This window comes from Pogoniulus pusillus, chromosome 5 (assembly GCF_015220805.1).
Source record: "Pogoniulus pusillus isolate bPogPus1 chromosome 5, bPogPus1.pri, whole genome shotgun sequence".
Lineage (NCBI taxonomy): Eukaryota > Metazoa > Chordata > Aves > Piciformes > Lybiidae > Pogoniulus > Pogoniulus pusillus.
This window is the reverse complement of record NC_087268.1, coordinates 39795512-39813532: the sequence shown is the minus strand read 5'-3', so window position 1 is coordinate 39813532 and position 18021 is coordinate 39795512. Positions and strand designations below refer to the sequence as shown.

The window sequence follows — 18021 nt, the reverse complement described above, 5'->3', positions numbered from 1 at the left end:
TTGCCTTGAACAGCTCCAGGGACGGCGACTCCACCACCTCCCTGGGCAGCCCATTCCAGTGTCCAATGACTCTCTCAGTGAAGAACTTTCTCCTCACCTCAAGCCTAAATCTCCCCTGGCGTAGCTTGAGGCTGTGTCCTCTCATTCTGGTGCTGGCCACCTGAGAGAAGAGAGCAACCTCCTCCTGGCCACAACCGCCCCTCAGGTAGTTGTAGACAGCAATAAGGTCACCCCTGAGCCTCCTCTTCTCCAGGCTAAACAATCCCAGCTCCCTCAGCCTCTCCTCGTATGGCTGTGCTCAAGGCCTCTCCCCAGCCTCGTCGCCCTTCTCTGGACACGCTGAAGCATCTCAATGTCCCTTCTAAACTGGGGGGCCCAGAACTGAACACAGTACTCAAGGCGTGGTCTAACCAGTGCAGAGTACAGAGGCAGAATGTCCAGTGTGTCATGCAGTTAGACTTATGATGAACTTAGTACCTCAAAATCTCTTCGTTTCTCATAAATGGGAATGATGAGTTTATATATGTCAGCAATGAGCTCATAGCGTTCTGCCTTCCACAGTCCATCAGCACACTGCTCCAACAATTCCATCAGCACATCCTATGTTTGAAAAAGTAAAAAGCTTGTGAAAAGCACAGCAAGTAATAATAACAAAGTTCTTTGCAATGCAAAGGAACGTCTTGCCACTAAAAAAAATATAAAATTATCTACACACAGTAATTTAAATTATTGTAGCAACCAAAAATTGTTGAAAAAACCCCAAACAGAATGGAGTGAGGGCACACAGGTACTCTTTATCAGAAAAAGCATTGCTTAAAAGGTACTTCTGACCCCTGACATACACAAATGACACCTGTAGGAGGACCCAAGGTGTCATGTTCAGACCCCCTGTATTACCTTGTTCCACGTTTGTTGTCAAAGTGTGGTTTCCTTGGGAGTTTTGGGGTTTTGCATAGACTGTTTTAAAAAGGCACTTTTATAAACATTTCCCAGCATGGGTCAAGCAAATTACAGCAGACATAAACCAAAAAGACAAAATAGCAACACTGGTACTCAGAATTATCAAGGTACAACAGTATATTCGTTCTTGCATTTAAATACACACAAAAGCAGTTTAAGAAGCTGATAAATCCTGAAGAGTTAAAATGGAATTACAAGAAGAAAAAAACCACCTTGGCTTTGTTGTGTTTGGTCCTAATATCCTTGCAGCAAAATGACAGTTAAGGTTAACTAAGAACTATGCTTATCTGTATGGAGAATGGAAGTATACATTTTGTATTAGAGCATTTACATCATAAAGTCCACTCCTTCACTTTGTCATAATTTTTTACTTTCCCCTGATTCACTAAGCATAATGAAACTGAGATGGCATCATAACTTTGGTCTAGCTTTCATAAATTTAAAATCACTTGGCTAAACACATTAAGTCAGTTAGAAGAGACAATTTTACAGATGCTGTGGAACAGCTTACAGCCCTTGTGACAAAGCTGTCATATACTTGGTCATGGCTTGAGCGTGACGACTACCGTGAAGAAGCTCATTCCCATTCACATACTCTAACACATCTCAGACATCTTCAAGTGTTCCAAGAATCTCCAAGAGAATCAAAGTCTGATATAGAGATGTCAGAAGACATGGCATTCCTACTTCTTGAGACAACATTCTTGCACCACAGTGGTGAAACCAGAAGCTGGAAATAACTCCTTTTACTCTTAAGAGGAGGACCCAGCGCTGCTGTTTGCCTCCTCTCTTTGGTAGTGGACTAAAACAGCATAAAGACATTGCTAACATAAGCCAACTTTAATAACGAGAGCAGAAAGAGACTAAAAAATGCTGTCCTTATCTGCGCTGCAACAGCTCCTAAAACACCTCCTTCTTCCCCCCAGTCATTATGGGGCTGTACATCCCAATCTCTCCATCCTCAGTAATGAGTCATGTAGTGACAAGAGCTGAAAGACCAGTGTCACTGCTGGACCACAAGGGCTGTCCACCACCACTGTTCAATGACAGGTGTCTTACTTCAGACACTAGAGGGCATCCACATGCAGCAAAGCAGCAGATCTGTTTTCCCTTTCTTAAACTTTTTACACACAGGAAATATACAAAGAACAAAAGCTTCATGAGGGAAAGCTGATGGGAGGGAGGAAAGGGACACATTTCAAGGCCACCTGTCTCAGCGCATAACCATTCTCACAGGAAGAGTTTTTTCCCGTGTATCTGATTCAGTCAGTTTTCTTTGTAACCTTTGAGAACAGTTTCTCACTCTTATGGTACTTAAGAAGAGTCTGACTCTTCCACTAACCACTTTAGGAGCTGGCTTTTTTTCCCAGTTAGTTGGTATCTCTCTTGACTTCGGAGGGGCAGTGCTGGACACAAGATTTACAGACTGGGCACAAGAAATACCAAGTAGAATACCCACTTCCCCCCTTCTTGATTCTATCCTCTTTTGAATATAACCCAGCATGCCGTTGGCCTTTGTTGCCATAAAGGCTACACTGATAAGTCCCATTCAAATTCTTGCCCACTGGAATTCCTAGGTCTTTCTGCAGAGATGCTGCCCAGCCAGATCACCCCCAGCCTGGTCTGAGTCATTGGATGATTTTCTGCAGATGACAGCTCTGATCTTGCCTATGTACAACTTTTGAGAGGTTTCCTGTGCTCCTTCAGTTGTAGGCCCCTCTAAATGGCAGCCCTGCCCCCAGGAATATCAATAACTCCCCCTCCATTTACCTTCATGCACAAACCTGATGATGTACCTGTGTCCCATGACCCAGATTGCTAATGAAGATGTCAAACAGCGTCAGCCTGAATATCCCTGGAAAATACCAGCCCTCACTGTCATACTTCAAGTAACTTGTATCTACTTCTGTTTCCATAAAGTGCTTTAATATATTGCTCAGTAATGTACATTGGGCACTTACAAGAGCCACAGCTGTACCATCTCACTTGTGAAGCCCTTTCTTCACCAACCAACATAAAGTAATTCCTCTCACAGAAAAGTCATAGCTAACAAGAGACCAAAAAACACAAATAGAAAAGTAGAGGTTGCTTTAAATTTTGTATTTTAAATCCATGATGGAGCTGTATTCTGGTGAAGTTCATTTTGGAGAGAAAAAGCCAGAGTGAAATAGCTTCCAACCATAATCTGCATGAGACCTGCCTCCTGTCACAGGTCAGATGTCTCACTGACAAACTGCTTACAGCAAAGTCCAGCATGGAAAGGATATCAGGTTCCAGGCTTTTATCTCCCTATTTCTGACACTCAGAAAATGTTTGTTTCTGCAAGAAGAATTTGACTGATGATATTGAATAGGCTGTCTGGGCAAACAACTGTTTTAATGAAACACACACACTATCTTGGATGATTTTTTTCCCCCAAAAAGGAAACAAGTCAAGGTAATCCTGGCTTGAGAGAAAATTATTTTAACATCAGAAGGAAATAGAGAATTTTTTATATTTCATTTTAAAAAGGGAGATACTAAAGTGTTAAGATAAGTTTCACTTAATTAGGATGAGTTTTATAGAAATAGGAGAAGACATTTTTCCCTGTTTAGAAACATGGAGTCTCCCTGGCCCCACATACCTGTAATCACTGTTTTGGAGATTTAACACTAATGTAGCCAGCAATTCCCATTTAAGAAAGAAATGCCTTATGACTTGTAACCACATAAGAATTCCCACTGGAGAACCACTTTGCTCAGTAGTAGTAGTGAAGTATAGCTTAAAAGATATTTCTGATTTCTGTATCCAAGTGATCTTTCGTACAGATTTTCCAATGCCAATGGCATCCTGGCCTGCATCAGGAGCAGTGTGGCCAGTAGGACAAGGGAGATTATTCTTCCCCTGTACTCAGCACTGGTCAGGCCACACCTTGAGTGCTGTGTCCAGTTCTGGGACTCTCAATTCAAGAGAGATGTTGAGGTGCTGGAACATGTCCAGAGAAGGACAGCAAGGCTGGTGAAAGGAGAGGCTGAGGGAGCTGGGGATGTTTAGCCTGGAGAAGAGGAGGCTCAGGGGGGACCTCATTGCTGTCTACAACTACCTGAAGGGAGGTTGTAGCCAGGTAGGGGTTGGTCTCTTCTCCCAGACAACCAGCAATAGAACAAGGAGACACAGTCTCAAGTTGTGCCTGGGGAAGTATATGCTGGATGTTAGGAGGAGGTTCTTGCCAAAGAGAGTGAAATGGGCTGCCCAGGGAGGTGGTGGAGTCACCATCCCTGGAGGTGTTCAAGAAAAGCCTGGATGAGGCACTTGGTGCCATGGTCTAGATGACTGGCTAGGGCTGGGTGCTAGGTTGGACTGGATGATCTTGGAGGTCTCTTTCAACCTGGTTGATTCTATGATTCTTTCTTAGATTAAAGCAGTTTTGCTTAGTGAGGAAGCACCCTGCCTGTTTGGAAGTTCATTTGAAAAATATTGGTCATCTTAATATATCCACGATTTTTGGTCTACTAGAAAGTAAATAGTTCTTTCCTATTATTACATTTTCTGGAGTGAACTATAAGAAGTTATGAGAAATACCATAACTTTGTAGCACTCTGACTAAATACTGAAAACAGTTAAGCTTTAAAAAGGTTGCAAGCAAGGAGAAATGAAATCTGGCACGGTCTGATCCTTGTGCAAGCTCCACAGGCTTATAATTTCACTCTTGGCTTACTTCCACCCATGGAAATACTGAGAGATGGAAATAAATTCACATAGAGTTCAACAATCCAGAAAAAACAGAATAGTTCTTTTGTAGGGACAAAATAATGTGAAAAAGAATAAAGACATTCCAATTAAAAAGAAAATAAAAGATATATTAGCTCTGACAAATGGTTTGTCAGGTACATAGAATTTCTAACAAGTTTCCCTCAGCAGTAGTCACTACAGACCCAACTTGACTCATGTAGAGAAGCTCACATTTTGCTTTGAGTAAGCTGCTACACTCTCTGCTGGATCAGGAGAACCAATGACTTAAAGAATGCAACACATACATTAAAATAAAAAGGCAGTCTGTTATTGAATGTCTTTGGAAAGAAAGAGTACTTGTTTGTCTCATTGTAAGTAATTCCAACTCCTGCCTCCCCCCAAAAATGGCAAACCAACAATTTCTGTTTTAAAACTACAGAGCAAAGCAGTACCAGAGCATAGGAGAAACATATAAGCACCCTGGGCCTCTCCCCTCAGGTTTAACCCTCTTAAACCTGTCATACATCTTTGCCATATACAAACTAAAACAGAACAGTACTTTTTGCTGTACAGCTATGCTTGCTCTAGCTACCATAAGCAGTGGTCTGCCCCTTCCTCACCCACTTATACTGGCAAATGTGTACAGTGTGGACAGAGCTGTTCACAAGCAAGATTATTCATTATCTTTTCATACAGGCTTCTTAATATTAAAATGCACTGCAAGGTCAACACAGATGGATCAGCAAAGACATAAGGAGTAAAGCTTAAGCTAGGAAAAAAAACCACACTGACACAAGTCTGGTGTTAGCAAAACTACTTTCATTGTCACTACAGGAAACTAAACCTACTAAAAACAGTGAACACCTTTTCAGGATTGCTGGTGTAGTAACAAACTAAATCAAAGTCTGTTTTAAAGACCACAGATCTCATTAACTCTGGCAAATAAAGTACATTATTGTTCATCCTGTCAACTAGTTTAAAACCCCATGTTGATTACTTGAATTCAAATAGCAGTGTTGAGATAGTGCTTTAATATGCATAAATTCTCTAGAGCTGGGACAGCTCACAGAAGATTTTTATTTTGGCTTCAGGATAAGAACAACAGCCAAGAAAATAATTATAATACCCATCATATTGGTCAACCTCCAGACTGAAACACAGAACTTGGAAAAACAAATAGCACTTCAATGTGCATCAGTTCAAACACGTTTAATGATTACTTACTTCATTGAAATGAACATCTTGCATTCCAACATCCTCCATCATTGAAGCTTCTTCATCTATATTAGGTGTGATTACTCTGAAAGCAGTACAGCCTTGCCTAAACATCCCTGTCAGTAGAACAGAAAAACAGACCATTTTTTTTCCTCCACCAGGATAATGTTAGATCATTTTGTGATGCTGGATAAGGTAGACACCATGGTGAAATATATTTACCAAGTTAATAAATTAAGAAAACAAAATCAGTCTCATATTGCATGATTAAAATATGAGAGCTCACATTACTGTGTAAGTATAAATAGGTTATAAAAAAAGGAGTCACATATCTTGATATCCATACTCTTACCTACCAAAATAAGTAGTGTCTGAATCTTTTGATTTTATCTTATCTTAGACCTATGTCTAATCTACCCCACCTTAAGTCCAGGAAAAACAAAGGTAACTTTGTCAGTATTTAATTAAACTGGTGAGAAGTCATGCTGTAACTGTGTACACAAACAAGCCCTGACTCATCAGCATTGCCTGAATAACATGAATGGACTAACATCAACCATAGAAAATGATCAAAGAATGGCAAACCAGATTTAGCTGCAGATACAGAAAATCAGTCTACAAGCAAGAAACTCTTCTCAGCACTCTTAATTTCCTTTACTGAAGTACTTGGCAAAAATGGGTTTTAGACCCTTCTAACACGAAGCCTAACTCTTTTAACCATTTGTTTACCTCTCATTTATTAAAACAGATTGTTCAATTAAGAAATAAGGATTTTTGCCCCAAACCAATGCATTAATTAAAGCCTCAAGAGCAATCAGAAAAGGTTGGACGTGGCACTTGGTGCCATGGTCTAGCCTTGAGCTCTGTGGTAAAGGGTTGGACTTGATGATCTGTGAGGTCTCTTCCAACCCTGATGATACTGTGATACTACAGAAGCACAGGAACTTGCACACATTGATTTCAAAGCTCATGTCTATAAAGATTCTATCTGCTCAGGCAGGAGTGTGACCAAAGGTTTTCTACTGAACTAATTGCCTCAAATGCCTGGCTTCGTTTTGTTCCTGGAAATACCCCAGGCAGAAGCAAAACCTGCACTGTGACAGTAGACAAAACCAGCAGATGACCCAAAGGAATTGCAAAGTTATACAGTCAGTACTACCAGGCTTCCCAGAGAATATCATAACTTCAACAAGCAACTTCACTTCAGATTTGGTTTCAGAGAGAACAAATCATTGGGGTAGATAGCTCATAAACTCCACAAGTATAAGCACAAAAAGAAGAGAGAAAAGGCATCTTTTAGATGATGACTTTGCTTTATTTCCGATGGTCATGCAAACACAAAAGCTACAAAAGCTGAAAACATGAATTTGTCTGCCTACAAAACCAAAACACCATCTTAGCATCAGAATCAGTCTTAAGAGATCTCTGAGATTTTATTCTACAGATCTTTTTTTCTTAATAGAAGTCACAGAAGTTATTTCACTCAAACCCTTGACTGAGAATTGTCCTTATCCTATAGATGAATGGTAGTTTTCCACCCTATCTCGAGGGACATTTGAAACCTGTTTTCACAGAGAGCTGCTAACACAGAACACTGTGATCAGTGGAGCATTCTGAGCACTACTGTCATTGACTCAGCATCTGAAAATTTGTACACATTTATTTTGACTTCTCTGTCAAAGGTTACTCTACATGCAGTGAGAGACTACTTGAAGTATATTCACTGGTACACTTATTTTACAAAGGGTCTGATTCAGGTTGTTAGCAGCTTTGATATCAAATCAAAATTTTTACTTCCCTTAAAATTTACTCCACCCTCATTTGAAAAGCTGTCCCCTGGATTGCACACATACTCTAAAGTATATGAGCATGCTCTTTAGTTAGGTCAGAATTTTTTATGTGGTGAACACTCAAATACCCACAGCTTCCTCAGGAAACGAATACTTTTCCCAAATTATCAAAGTATGACACTTTAAAGTAAGATTTAAAACCCATACCTTTTCGTGTGAGATACTCTGCAACCAGTGCTGCTACATGGACGTAGCACATTGCAGCCTAAAACAGAAACAGCAACAATCTTACAAACTACAGTTTGTAATGGAACTACTAAAACTTCCAGGTGTAAGAGGATCCCTAGCCTGAGATAATTTCTTTGGTTTTACTTTTTGCTGCTTTGCAGAAGATGTCCTATGTCTGCTGTAAGAATTCTCCATCTCATGCAGAAAATGAATCGTGCAAGAGCACTCACCACTTCTTTACCAGAACACTAACTAGCATGGACAGCAGTAAGCAATCAAAGAGACCACAAGTCACAAATTACATGAGAACATAACAAAAATGAAAGATGAGAGGAAAACTGTGATATAACAAAACCAGGAACATCTCTTGTGGGGATATATTTTAAATGTTAGGTGAAACAAAGGAGCTATTTATTCACAGATTGCGCTAGGTTGGAAAGGGATCTTCAAAGGTCATCTCGCCTAATGTCCCTGCAGTTAGCAGGGATGCCTCCAACTAGGTCAAGCTGCTCAGGGCCACACTGAGGCTGAACTTGAATGTTTCCAAGGATGGGACTGAAACCACATCCCTGGGCAACCTCTTCCAATATTGTGCCACTCTCACTGTGACAAACTTCCTCCTTATGTCCAATCCACTCCATTTTAAAACCATTGCTCCCTGTCCTAAAGAGTTCTTCCCTGTAGGTCCCCTTCAGATATTGACATGTAGCTATAAGGTCTTCCCAGAGCCTTCTCTTCTCCAGGCCAAACAGCCCAAATTCCTTCATCCTGTCTTCATAGGAGAGGTGCTCCAGCCCTCTGAATTATTCCACTCAACATCTAATGGCTCTTTTGCTAACTAGTTTTGCCAGCTTTTTGGTTCCAGACCAACAGGGGAAAAAATTTATGACAGATCATGTGAAATCAGCTAAAGAAATAAGAGATCTGACATACACATAGAATTGGAAAGAATTTAGTTGGTGTAGTTTGGAAAGCAGAAAAAAAAGAAGAGGAAGAAGAGCAGTCTTCAGATCTTTGACATGTTTTATAAAGCTGACACATTTATCTCCAGAAAGGACAAAAAAAGAATTCAAGATTCTTCCTTTATTAAAAAGGTTTATGCTTCCAAGAAAGTTCTTTTAACTGTAACTCTCAGTTGAACAGTTCACATATGGAGGCTGCAGAAAGACACTGGAGGCGAAGGAAAAAGCTGTGTCAGAATTTTTGTCTAATTCATACGTTGTATGGAGTTGGGCTTGGTGATTTAGAGGTCCTCATCTACTTCCACAGTCTAAGAATATTAGTTTTTAATAAAAAGAACAAAATCAGGCCTGAAAAGGGCTAAGAGAGTTTGTCTTCCAAGACAGCTCAAGTTGCTTCCTTCAAAATGCAAGCCAATAACAGAGTGGTGCCTATGCATATGACTTGTCTGTGTTGCTGCCACAGGGAATGAAAGAATTCTAGTACTAAGACACAAGTAAAACAGCAGCTGCTATTTCTTGGAGCTATTTACTTGCTTTCATGATGCTAAGTTTAGCAGACATGTTTGTGAAATTCAGTGATGTCATGCAACGAGGTGTACTTTCAGATGGAAAAAAACTTGCCAGTAAGAGGCAAAATTAATTCTGTATCCTGATAAAATACTTATGTCAGACATAAAAATCCCCACTCAAAGTCTCCTTTTAGCTAGACTTAAATATTGTTAGAGCACAATGAAATCATAGCTTTCCCTTTTCAACCAAAACATTGTCATTTGTCAGTTCTAAGAACATTAGGATTTTTTAAATAAGCACTCAGGTAATTCTGTAAAGCCAACTGGAGAGGAATTTAAAGAGTGGCTTTAAGTGTTTTAGCAATGGATAACAAAGATATTTTTAAGTAGAACATTTTTCTCTTTCATGGTTTGCATTGAACTTTCCCATCTTAGTAGGATGTCACCTACAGCAGTAAAACATACTTTACATTAGTGATCAGAAATGCCTTACAGATGTACTTGAGAAGGACAAAAACTTATCAGATGTTGAAATTAATCTACCACTGGATTAAAAACTGGTTGGACAGCCAGTCCCAGAGAGCTGCAATAAACGGAGTTAAATCCAGCTGGCAACTGGTCTCAAGCCCCCAGGGCTTGGTACTGGGACCAGTTCTCTTTAATATCTTTATTAATAATTTGGATGGGGGATCAAGGGCATCCTGACCAAGTCCGGACACAACACTAAACTGAGTGGGAGTGCTGATCTCCTTAGGAGTAGGAAGGCTCTGCAGAGAGATCTGGATAGGTTAAATTGATGGACTGAGGCCAGTGGGATAAGGTTTAACATGACCAAGTGCTGGGTCCTGCACTTTGGTCACGACAATCCCAAGCAATGTCAATGTCCCAAGCACAGGATTGGGGAAGAGTGGCTAGAAAGCAACCCAGTGGAAAAGGATCTGGGGGTGCTGGTGGATGGCCAGCTGAACACAAGCTAGCAGTGTGCCCGGGTGGCCAGGAAGGCCCTTGGGGCATCCTGGCCTGTACCAAAGGCAGTGTGTCCTCTCTACTTCTGCTAGTGATTGTGCCCATGTACTCAGACCTGGTGAGGTCACAGCTTGAGTATTGCATTCAGTTCTGGATACCACAGTACAAGAAAGACATTCAGGTCCTGGAACATGTTCAGAGAAGAGCAATGAGACTGGTACAGGTTTGGAGGGCATCATATGAGGAACGGCTGAGGGAGCTGGGATTGTTTAGTCTGGAGAAGAGAAGGGTAAGTGGAATCTTACTGCTCTTTACAACTACCTGAAAGGATTTGCAGTGAGGATGGCAGTTGTTTCTTCTCCCAAGTAAGTAGTGACAAGAATGAGAGAAAACGGATTTTAAAGCTATGCCAGAGGAGGTTTAGAGCGGATGTTAGCAAAAACTTCTTTACTGAGAGAGTGGTGAGGCGTTGGAACAGGCTGCCCAGGGAGGTGGTGGAGTTGCTGTCCCTGGAGGTGTTCAAGAAGCATGTAGAGACAGTGTCTCAAGAAATAAGTTTAGTGGCCATGGCAGCTGGGTTACTTATGGACTTGATCTTAAGTCTTTTCCAACCTTAATGACTATGACTCTGCAACACTAACAACTGAGACTTTAATCCAGAAAGCTTATTGTACTTCATAGTACATTCCATTTCCAGTAAGGGTAAGCTCATTGTGAAGACAGAACTACTTTGATATTTTTTTTCTTACCTCTGAGAGATCTCCATTTTTAACATGTATCCTTGCCATGCTGTCTAACCAAGTCTTCCTTAGTTCAGGTGTACTAGCATAAGACTTTGCCAAACTGTACTGGAGGTCTACAAGCATTTCAGGATCATTCTCATGCTCCTTCATTTGAGCTGTAGCCATCAGTACTGTACGAATCCGTTTTGTTAAATCCTTAACATCGGAGGGGAATGTGGTGTGCTAAAACACAGAAATGTTAGGTTAACTATTATTGTTTTCTGTTCTTTGCCAAATAAAACCTTGAAAGGAAACAGTAGGGGATGCATCACTCTAGAGTATGGAAGAAGAATAAACACAGACCTTGATAATTCTGTCATTATTGGCACAATTATTGATGATGGAAAGAGACTGCTGAAATCTAGTTCCTCCAATTCCAACAACATCGGCGATTAACTGGCTCACTGAAATAATAACCTTCACAGAAACAAACACCTTGTTAGTGCAGATTTTATTACATACCCTTGACATGCACCTGTGAAGCAATTACAAAGGTAGTTTTGTCCTTTCTAAATGAAAAATTATTCCTTTGCATAGAACTCTGCTTGAGTTTTTTTTCCCAAGTTACTGGTACAGTAACACAGGTTAAGACAAAACAAGCTTGTAAATTTAATGCATGTGCTTCCTCTGCTCTTAAGATTGACTGCTAGGTGAACGAGCCAGAGGTCATAAAAGCAGTAAGCTATTGTTCCTAGCTTTGTCAGAAACTACAATCTTTAAATGTATTAGTGTTACTTTAGACTTTGACTTGCTTGTTGCTGCACTCTTCTTCAGATGCAACAAGGTAATGTCATTTAATAATCAAAATAGCATCTGCAAAACACAACACTTGCTACTGACAGAAAATATTTCTTAGGAAACAGAGGGCCATTAGATTGCTTTTAAGTATGTCCTTTTACTGAACATACTATTATCACTACCTTTTACTCTTAGAATAGTACCAGCTTTGCTTGAACCCCAAATAATTTGTCTTCATCCAACAGGGCTTTACACAACGGCCTGCAACAGGGCATCTACAAATACAGTATTAAAAAAAGGGAAGTATACTAACTTGCAGATGTGTCCTAACAAAAGACTTCTTCCCTGTGTAATCAAAGTTATTTCTCATTAAGAAATACAGCAGCTGTGAAGCTTCAGTTCGAATTGAACTCAGTTTGGAATTACAGTACTTCAGAATTTCGTAGCACAGTGCAGAACACATATCAGCTCTACCTTCATAAAACGTAGAAGGAAACTGAGGAAAAGGAGAAAAGAAAGATGTTAGTCTTTACAGCTAGCTTCAGCTCTTGATAAAATAAGCACGTCAGGAAAAATACAAATACATTAATATTCCCAAACTCTGGAAAAAATTAGAGGTTTATAGTAGTTCATGGCACAAATTTTTACTGTCATTCACAGGGCAAGTATTCCACATTGTTGGGATCAAACCAGTCCTTATTCACCAGCTTTGAGATTTTAGTTCTTAAGTGTTTTTACACAGTGTATTGTTAACGAAAGAACTCATTAAGTACTTGAAGATTAATTCTTTTTAAACTTCTTACCTTAAAAATAAGTGCCCTTAAAGCAATGAAGACATTTTTCAGTGCTGTTTCAGACTGATTCTTCTGAAGGAAACAGAGGTACACATCAAATACTTTCTTCATCAGTGGATTATGCCCGTGATCAGCCAGTAGCTGGTTCTTTAAATTGAGAGTTAGAGTTTAGAAGGTTTGTAAAATGATACACTTAATTTAACTCTAAAACATAGAGCAAGCAAAAGTAGGATATTCAAATATATAACATGTTTTACATTACCACAGTGTTTCATGATACAAACATATCAGAATTTGTAACACTTCACTATTCTTGCTTATAAAGAAAGTGTTGACTTCTAAATACACTTAAGACCACTTTGTTCTAATGGCTATTAATTAAATCAACTGTTATTAACAGTTCTTTGAAAAGCAGACTCCAAATATTAACACATTTTGAGCTTTAGCAGCTCAAACAGCAGAATTTTCTCATAATAGTACTTCCTACTGCAATGTTCTCAAAAAAGCCCATCTGCAAACCAAATACCCACCCACTCACCTTCTTTCACTACTGTCCTAGAACTTAAACAGCTCTTCAAGACAAAGACATTTGTTACTTTTCAGAGTTTTACCTGCATCAATATTCCAAAGCTCATTCTGAGCCATGCAAAACACAGTGTTACTGTTGATTTCTGTATCATGCCCAACAGCTCCCTTCCATACAGACTTTTGAAATGAAGTGGTCTCCACTAACTTCTCTAGCACAAGTTCTGGCTGTGCAACCAAGTTTTAACAATCCATATAGCTTCTGTTTTGCTCTGGGGACCTGTTCTGTTCCTTTATCCACTAAATACATGCACTAGGTTTCTAGGAGAGTCCACTTACAACACAATGAAATAGGTTAAACCATTCAGAGACTGATCAATCCAATCTAGGGAGTCAAGAACTGTTCAAGAAAAGACTGGATGAGGCACTTGGTGCCATGGTCTAGTTGACTGGATAGGACTGGGTGATAGGTTGGACTGGATGATCTTGGAGGTCTCTTCCAACCTGGTTGATTCTATGATTCTAAGACTATGCTAAGTATTGCTTACTCTGAATCTAATGGATCTCCAATGCAATTCTACTAGTCTTGCACTTCCTGTAGCTCCTCTCTGCAAAATCCTCTTACATGTCATCCACACACTATGCTGCAAGTAAGTTTCAAGCTAATATGAAATCAAATAATCTAATTTAACAATTTTTAAGATTCATGAAAACCAGTATAGAATTGTGCTCTCAGAAACAGGTTCATTTTGTTTGAGTGAGACCGTCAAGATCATGAAGTCTAACCATTAACCCAACACTACTAAGTCAATACTAAACCATGCCCCTAAGCACTGTATCTACACATCTTTTAACTGCTTCCAGAGATGGTAACTCTGCCACTTCCACTGGCAGCCTGTTCCAATGCTTGACAATCTTTTGGTAAAGGAAATTTTTCCTAATCTCCAATCTAAACCTTTCCCTGGTGCAATCTGAAGCTGTTTTCTCTCATGCTACTGCTTACTACTTGGGAGAACAGACCTCGCTACAACCTCATTTAGGCAGCTGTAAAGAGCAATAAGGCCTCCACTCAGCCTCCTCTTCTCCAGACTAGAGCTCTCTCATAATATTTGTGCTCTAGACCCTTCACCAGTTTTGTTGCACTTCTTTGGACCCACTTCAACACCTCAATGTTCCTCTTGTAGAGAGAGGTCTAAAACTAAACACAATCACTTCCCTAGTCCAGCTGGCCACACAATTTCTGACACAAGCCAGGATGCTGTTGGCCCTCTTGGCCACATGTGGACACTGCTGGCTCATATTTAGCCAGCTACTGACCAGATCCTTTTCTGCTGGGCTGTTTTCCAGCCACTCTTCCCAAACCTGTAGTATTGCATGGGTTTTTTTGTGACCCATGTGTAGGACCTGGCACTTGACCTTGTTGAACCTCATACCACTGTCCTCAGCCCATTGATCCAGGCTGTCTCTAGAACAAAGCATGTTGCTCTCAAATGTGGAAGAGATGTCAAATTGCAGATGTCTCATTTTCTATTAATGGAGACACAGGATAAACTCTTTAAGCCTAAACAATTTCAGCACAGCCCTAGGAATTTTTGGTGTTGCTCAATATTAAAAAAAAATTAAAGAGGCAGTCCCCCATAAAAGCCATTCTGATAATGTGACTTGCAATCCAGAAGTACTCAGTGTGACTTTGAGCTTCGTGGCTGTCGCTGCCCATGACAGAAAGGTTGGGCTGGATGATCTTCCAACCAAAAATCATCCCGTAATTCCATGTATTTTAGTGCAGCTTATTGAATAGAAGCTCCTGATTCTCCTACCTCTTTTGTTTGGATATTGTCGATGATTCTGGTATACTTGCATCTACTTTCTCAACATATTACACACAGACAAACTGGAAGGACTGACATTCCAAGCATGACAGGCAGCTGGTAGCTAAAAGATTATTGCTCATTCTTCTTTAAATCTCTAAAACCAGGTATCTTCATTTTCAATTCTTTCATGAAGTCTGTGGAATAGCTGGTTCTGAATCTTATCTAATTATATTACTAATAAAAGGAATCTCATTATAAATAAGCTCATGTTTTCATAACTAGGTTAAAGATAATACACTAAACCTGAATTTTCAAGCAAGGATCTGGAAACACTGCTCGAATTAGGGGAGAAACAAGCTAGAGCTATCACTCCTTTTTATAAATTCAACCTTCAGCATTTGGAAAAGTTAAAAAAGACAGGAGAGGTATGCTATAAAAAAAGATTCCACAGGAGAGCTACAGTAAATGACAGAACTAAAAAGTTGTGTTATAAGTGGACAAACTGAAACGAAGCTACCAAAAAAGAACACACCAAATTACTGACAATCAATGAATGTATTAAAGTCTGATAGTATCCAGCTACAGTTTTGTCATACAATAGGATCGTCCACCTCATGTGGACTCTAAGAGAGTTTTACCACTAATAGTAGGTAGACAGTAGAGTTTCTAGAATGCTTTTATGAAGTTAGCATGAGGAAGAAGTTTTTCCCACAGATCACCACTGAGTAGTTTGCAACATGCAACTGAAGCTAAACTGATTTGCTGCAAGATGTTATCAGCTTTTACATGACACTGTTAGGAGGAAGTTCTTTCACAGAGAGAGTGATTTCCCATTGGAATGGGCTGCCCAGGGAGGTGGTGGAGTCACCATCCCTGGAGGTGTTCAAGAGAAGACTGGATGAGGCACTTAGTGCCATGGTCTAGTAGACTGGATAGGGCTGGGGGATAGGTTGGACTGAATGATCTTGGAGGTCTCTTCCAACCTGGTTGATTCTATGACTGTAATGAAATGCTGGAAACAGTAAAAATACAATGCAATATTACCAGACTATACAAACTTAATAATAATAAAAAAATAACTTTTTTTCCAAAAGGACATGCAACACCAAGTCAAGAACAAACCTTAAAAGCCATTGTAAATAATGACAGGGTATCCAGAATTGTAAGGCAAACTTCAGTGGCAATATTTGCTTCAAGTACAGATTGGTGAAGAACATCTGCATCTGAATGGCCATAGCCTACAGAAATTCAAAATGAAGTGTTAAGTACTTGATACACTAATTTAAATGTTTCTCATTTCCAGAACTAGGAAAAGACTAACAAGTAGAAAGCCTGACAGAAGTTAGTATTCAATACAGAAAAATAATTGTTATGCATTGAAATGTTTTTCAAATATGTGGATATAACTACTGTAACATAACTTGCACAATATCTTAACATATACAAAGCACAAATGTCAACATTAAATAGCAGCTGAAGCAAAATATGATGCCTCATATTTACGTGTGCATAAGTAAGCACAAATGTATAGACACATATCTATATTCTTAAAATTAAGTGCTGTAGTATATGATGGAATTACAGCTGAAAATACATAATGGTAATTTAGGTAATGCTCTCAATGATCTCCAAGACAACCACTGGCTAGCTATTATAAAAATACAAAACCAGTAGGAGTTAAAGGCACACAATCATGTATTTATATGCAACTGAATATCCAAGTAATTACTTCTACTCTGTACCAATACTGTGTAATAGCTCTATATTCAAGTTCATATATTTGATAACTTCTAGCTTCATACTGCATTGAAATAATGTACTGGTTACAACAGCACCCTGGTTAGGTTCTCCAGCACTGATCTTCAAGCACTATACTGACAAATGTGCTCTGATTGCTTTACAAGAATCTGATCTGGATCATGTTAAATTTACAGTCAACTCAGCATCACTAAATCAGTGACAAGCAGGACAAACTCGCTGAGACTAAGAAAAGAAGAACGATATCTGGCCACTTCTTTCTCCACCTTCTTTCTTCCTTGTGTGCACTACGCAAGCATAGCCATAAACCACCAGTTTCTTTGGATTTACATATTCTACCAGTGAATATATAGGCTTCCCTATCATCTCTTTTGTATTGTCTCTGCCCACACTTCTTTCTCCTATGTGTTTTCTTTGTGGTTGCAATGCATCCTTCACTTCTGTAACAACGGAAAAGAACAAATGGCATTTGGAAGCAAATTTTAACAGAACAGCTATTTGACAAATATTTTTCTTTTAGTAAAAGTGTTCTCTTCCATAAATTCAAATTTAAAAAACCCTTTTTCACAGCTATCACCTTTGGGTGATCAGAAGTCCTTAAGATAGCCTGTGGTTTCAGTAACATTGAAGATACCAAGACAGGACAACTACTTTGAGAACTGCACAGAGGACAGGGAAAATATCCTTTAAAGAAACAAACTGCTTGCTCTTCCAGTTAATAAAGATGAAAGGTTTGTTAAAAATACTAAGTAAAAATCGTAGTCAATGGACAGAATTCCAAACAGTTCATTTCTTTCATATAAATAATTCAGAGCAAATAAGTCATTGACTGATTGCTCTGCATTATTACTAGAGACAGAAGTTTTAAGCAGGATGCAAACTTCAAGGCACACTCAATTTGGCTGTGTTAAAAGACTGATTTAGCAGTGTTTTTATTATATGCATGACAAAATCCATGCTTGTTTCAACTTGCAACTGTTGTAGAGAAGCTAATATTGTATCCTTTGTGAGTAACTACCGTACTGGATTCCATTTTCTGCATGTAACTTACCACATGTAATGTGGACATCTGCCTGGACACATGCATGAACATGCACTTGCAATACTACTGCTGAGTAACCAGATTTAAAACCACCTAAGAACACCAACATCTAATGACTATAAGCTGTATGGTCATCATACACTGCTACTGCAGATTAGGGTTCATCTCCTCTATTTTAGTACATCTGCATGTCATTATTCTACTGAGCATCCTCCTCTCCTCCAGCCCCA

At 39.4% G+C, this 18021-nt stretch overlaps 1 protein-coding gene across 13 annotated transcripts in view; it reads right to left on the bottom strand.

Annotated features, from left to right (window-relative positions):
- Window positions 1-18021, bottom strand: part of DOCK9 (dedicator of cytokinesis 9) — a 133938-nt gene that overhangs the window by 15434 nt on the left and 100483 nt on the right. For all 13 annotated transcript variants that reach the window (XR_010302391.1, XM_064143839.1, XM_064143842.1 and 10 more), the window contains exons 39-46: window positions 16114-16229; window positions 12665-12802; window positions 12175-12357; window positions 11427-11540; window positions 11091-11306; window positions 7884-7941; window positions 5896-6002; window positions 478-600 (exon numbers count right to left, since the gene is read on the bottom strand). Coding sequence is in view for 12 of the 13 variants with exons in the window: in XM_064143839.1 (XP_063999909.1) it covers window positions 478-600; window positions 5896-6002; window positions 7884-7941; window positions 11091-11306; window positions 11427-11540; window positions 12175-12357; window positions 12665-12802; window positions 16114-16229 (1055 nt within the window). In the remaining variant the exon portion in view is untranslated. The remainder of the gene's footprint in view (window positions 1-477; window positions 601-5895; window positions 6003-7883; window positions 7942-11090; window positions 11307-11426; window positions 11541-12174; window positions 12358-12664; window positions 12803-16113; window positions 16230-18021) is intronic.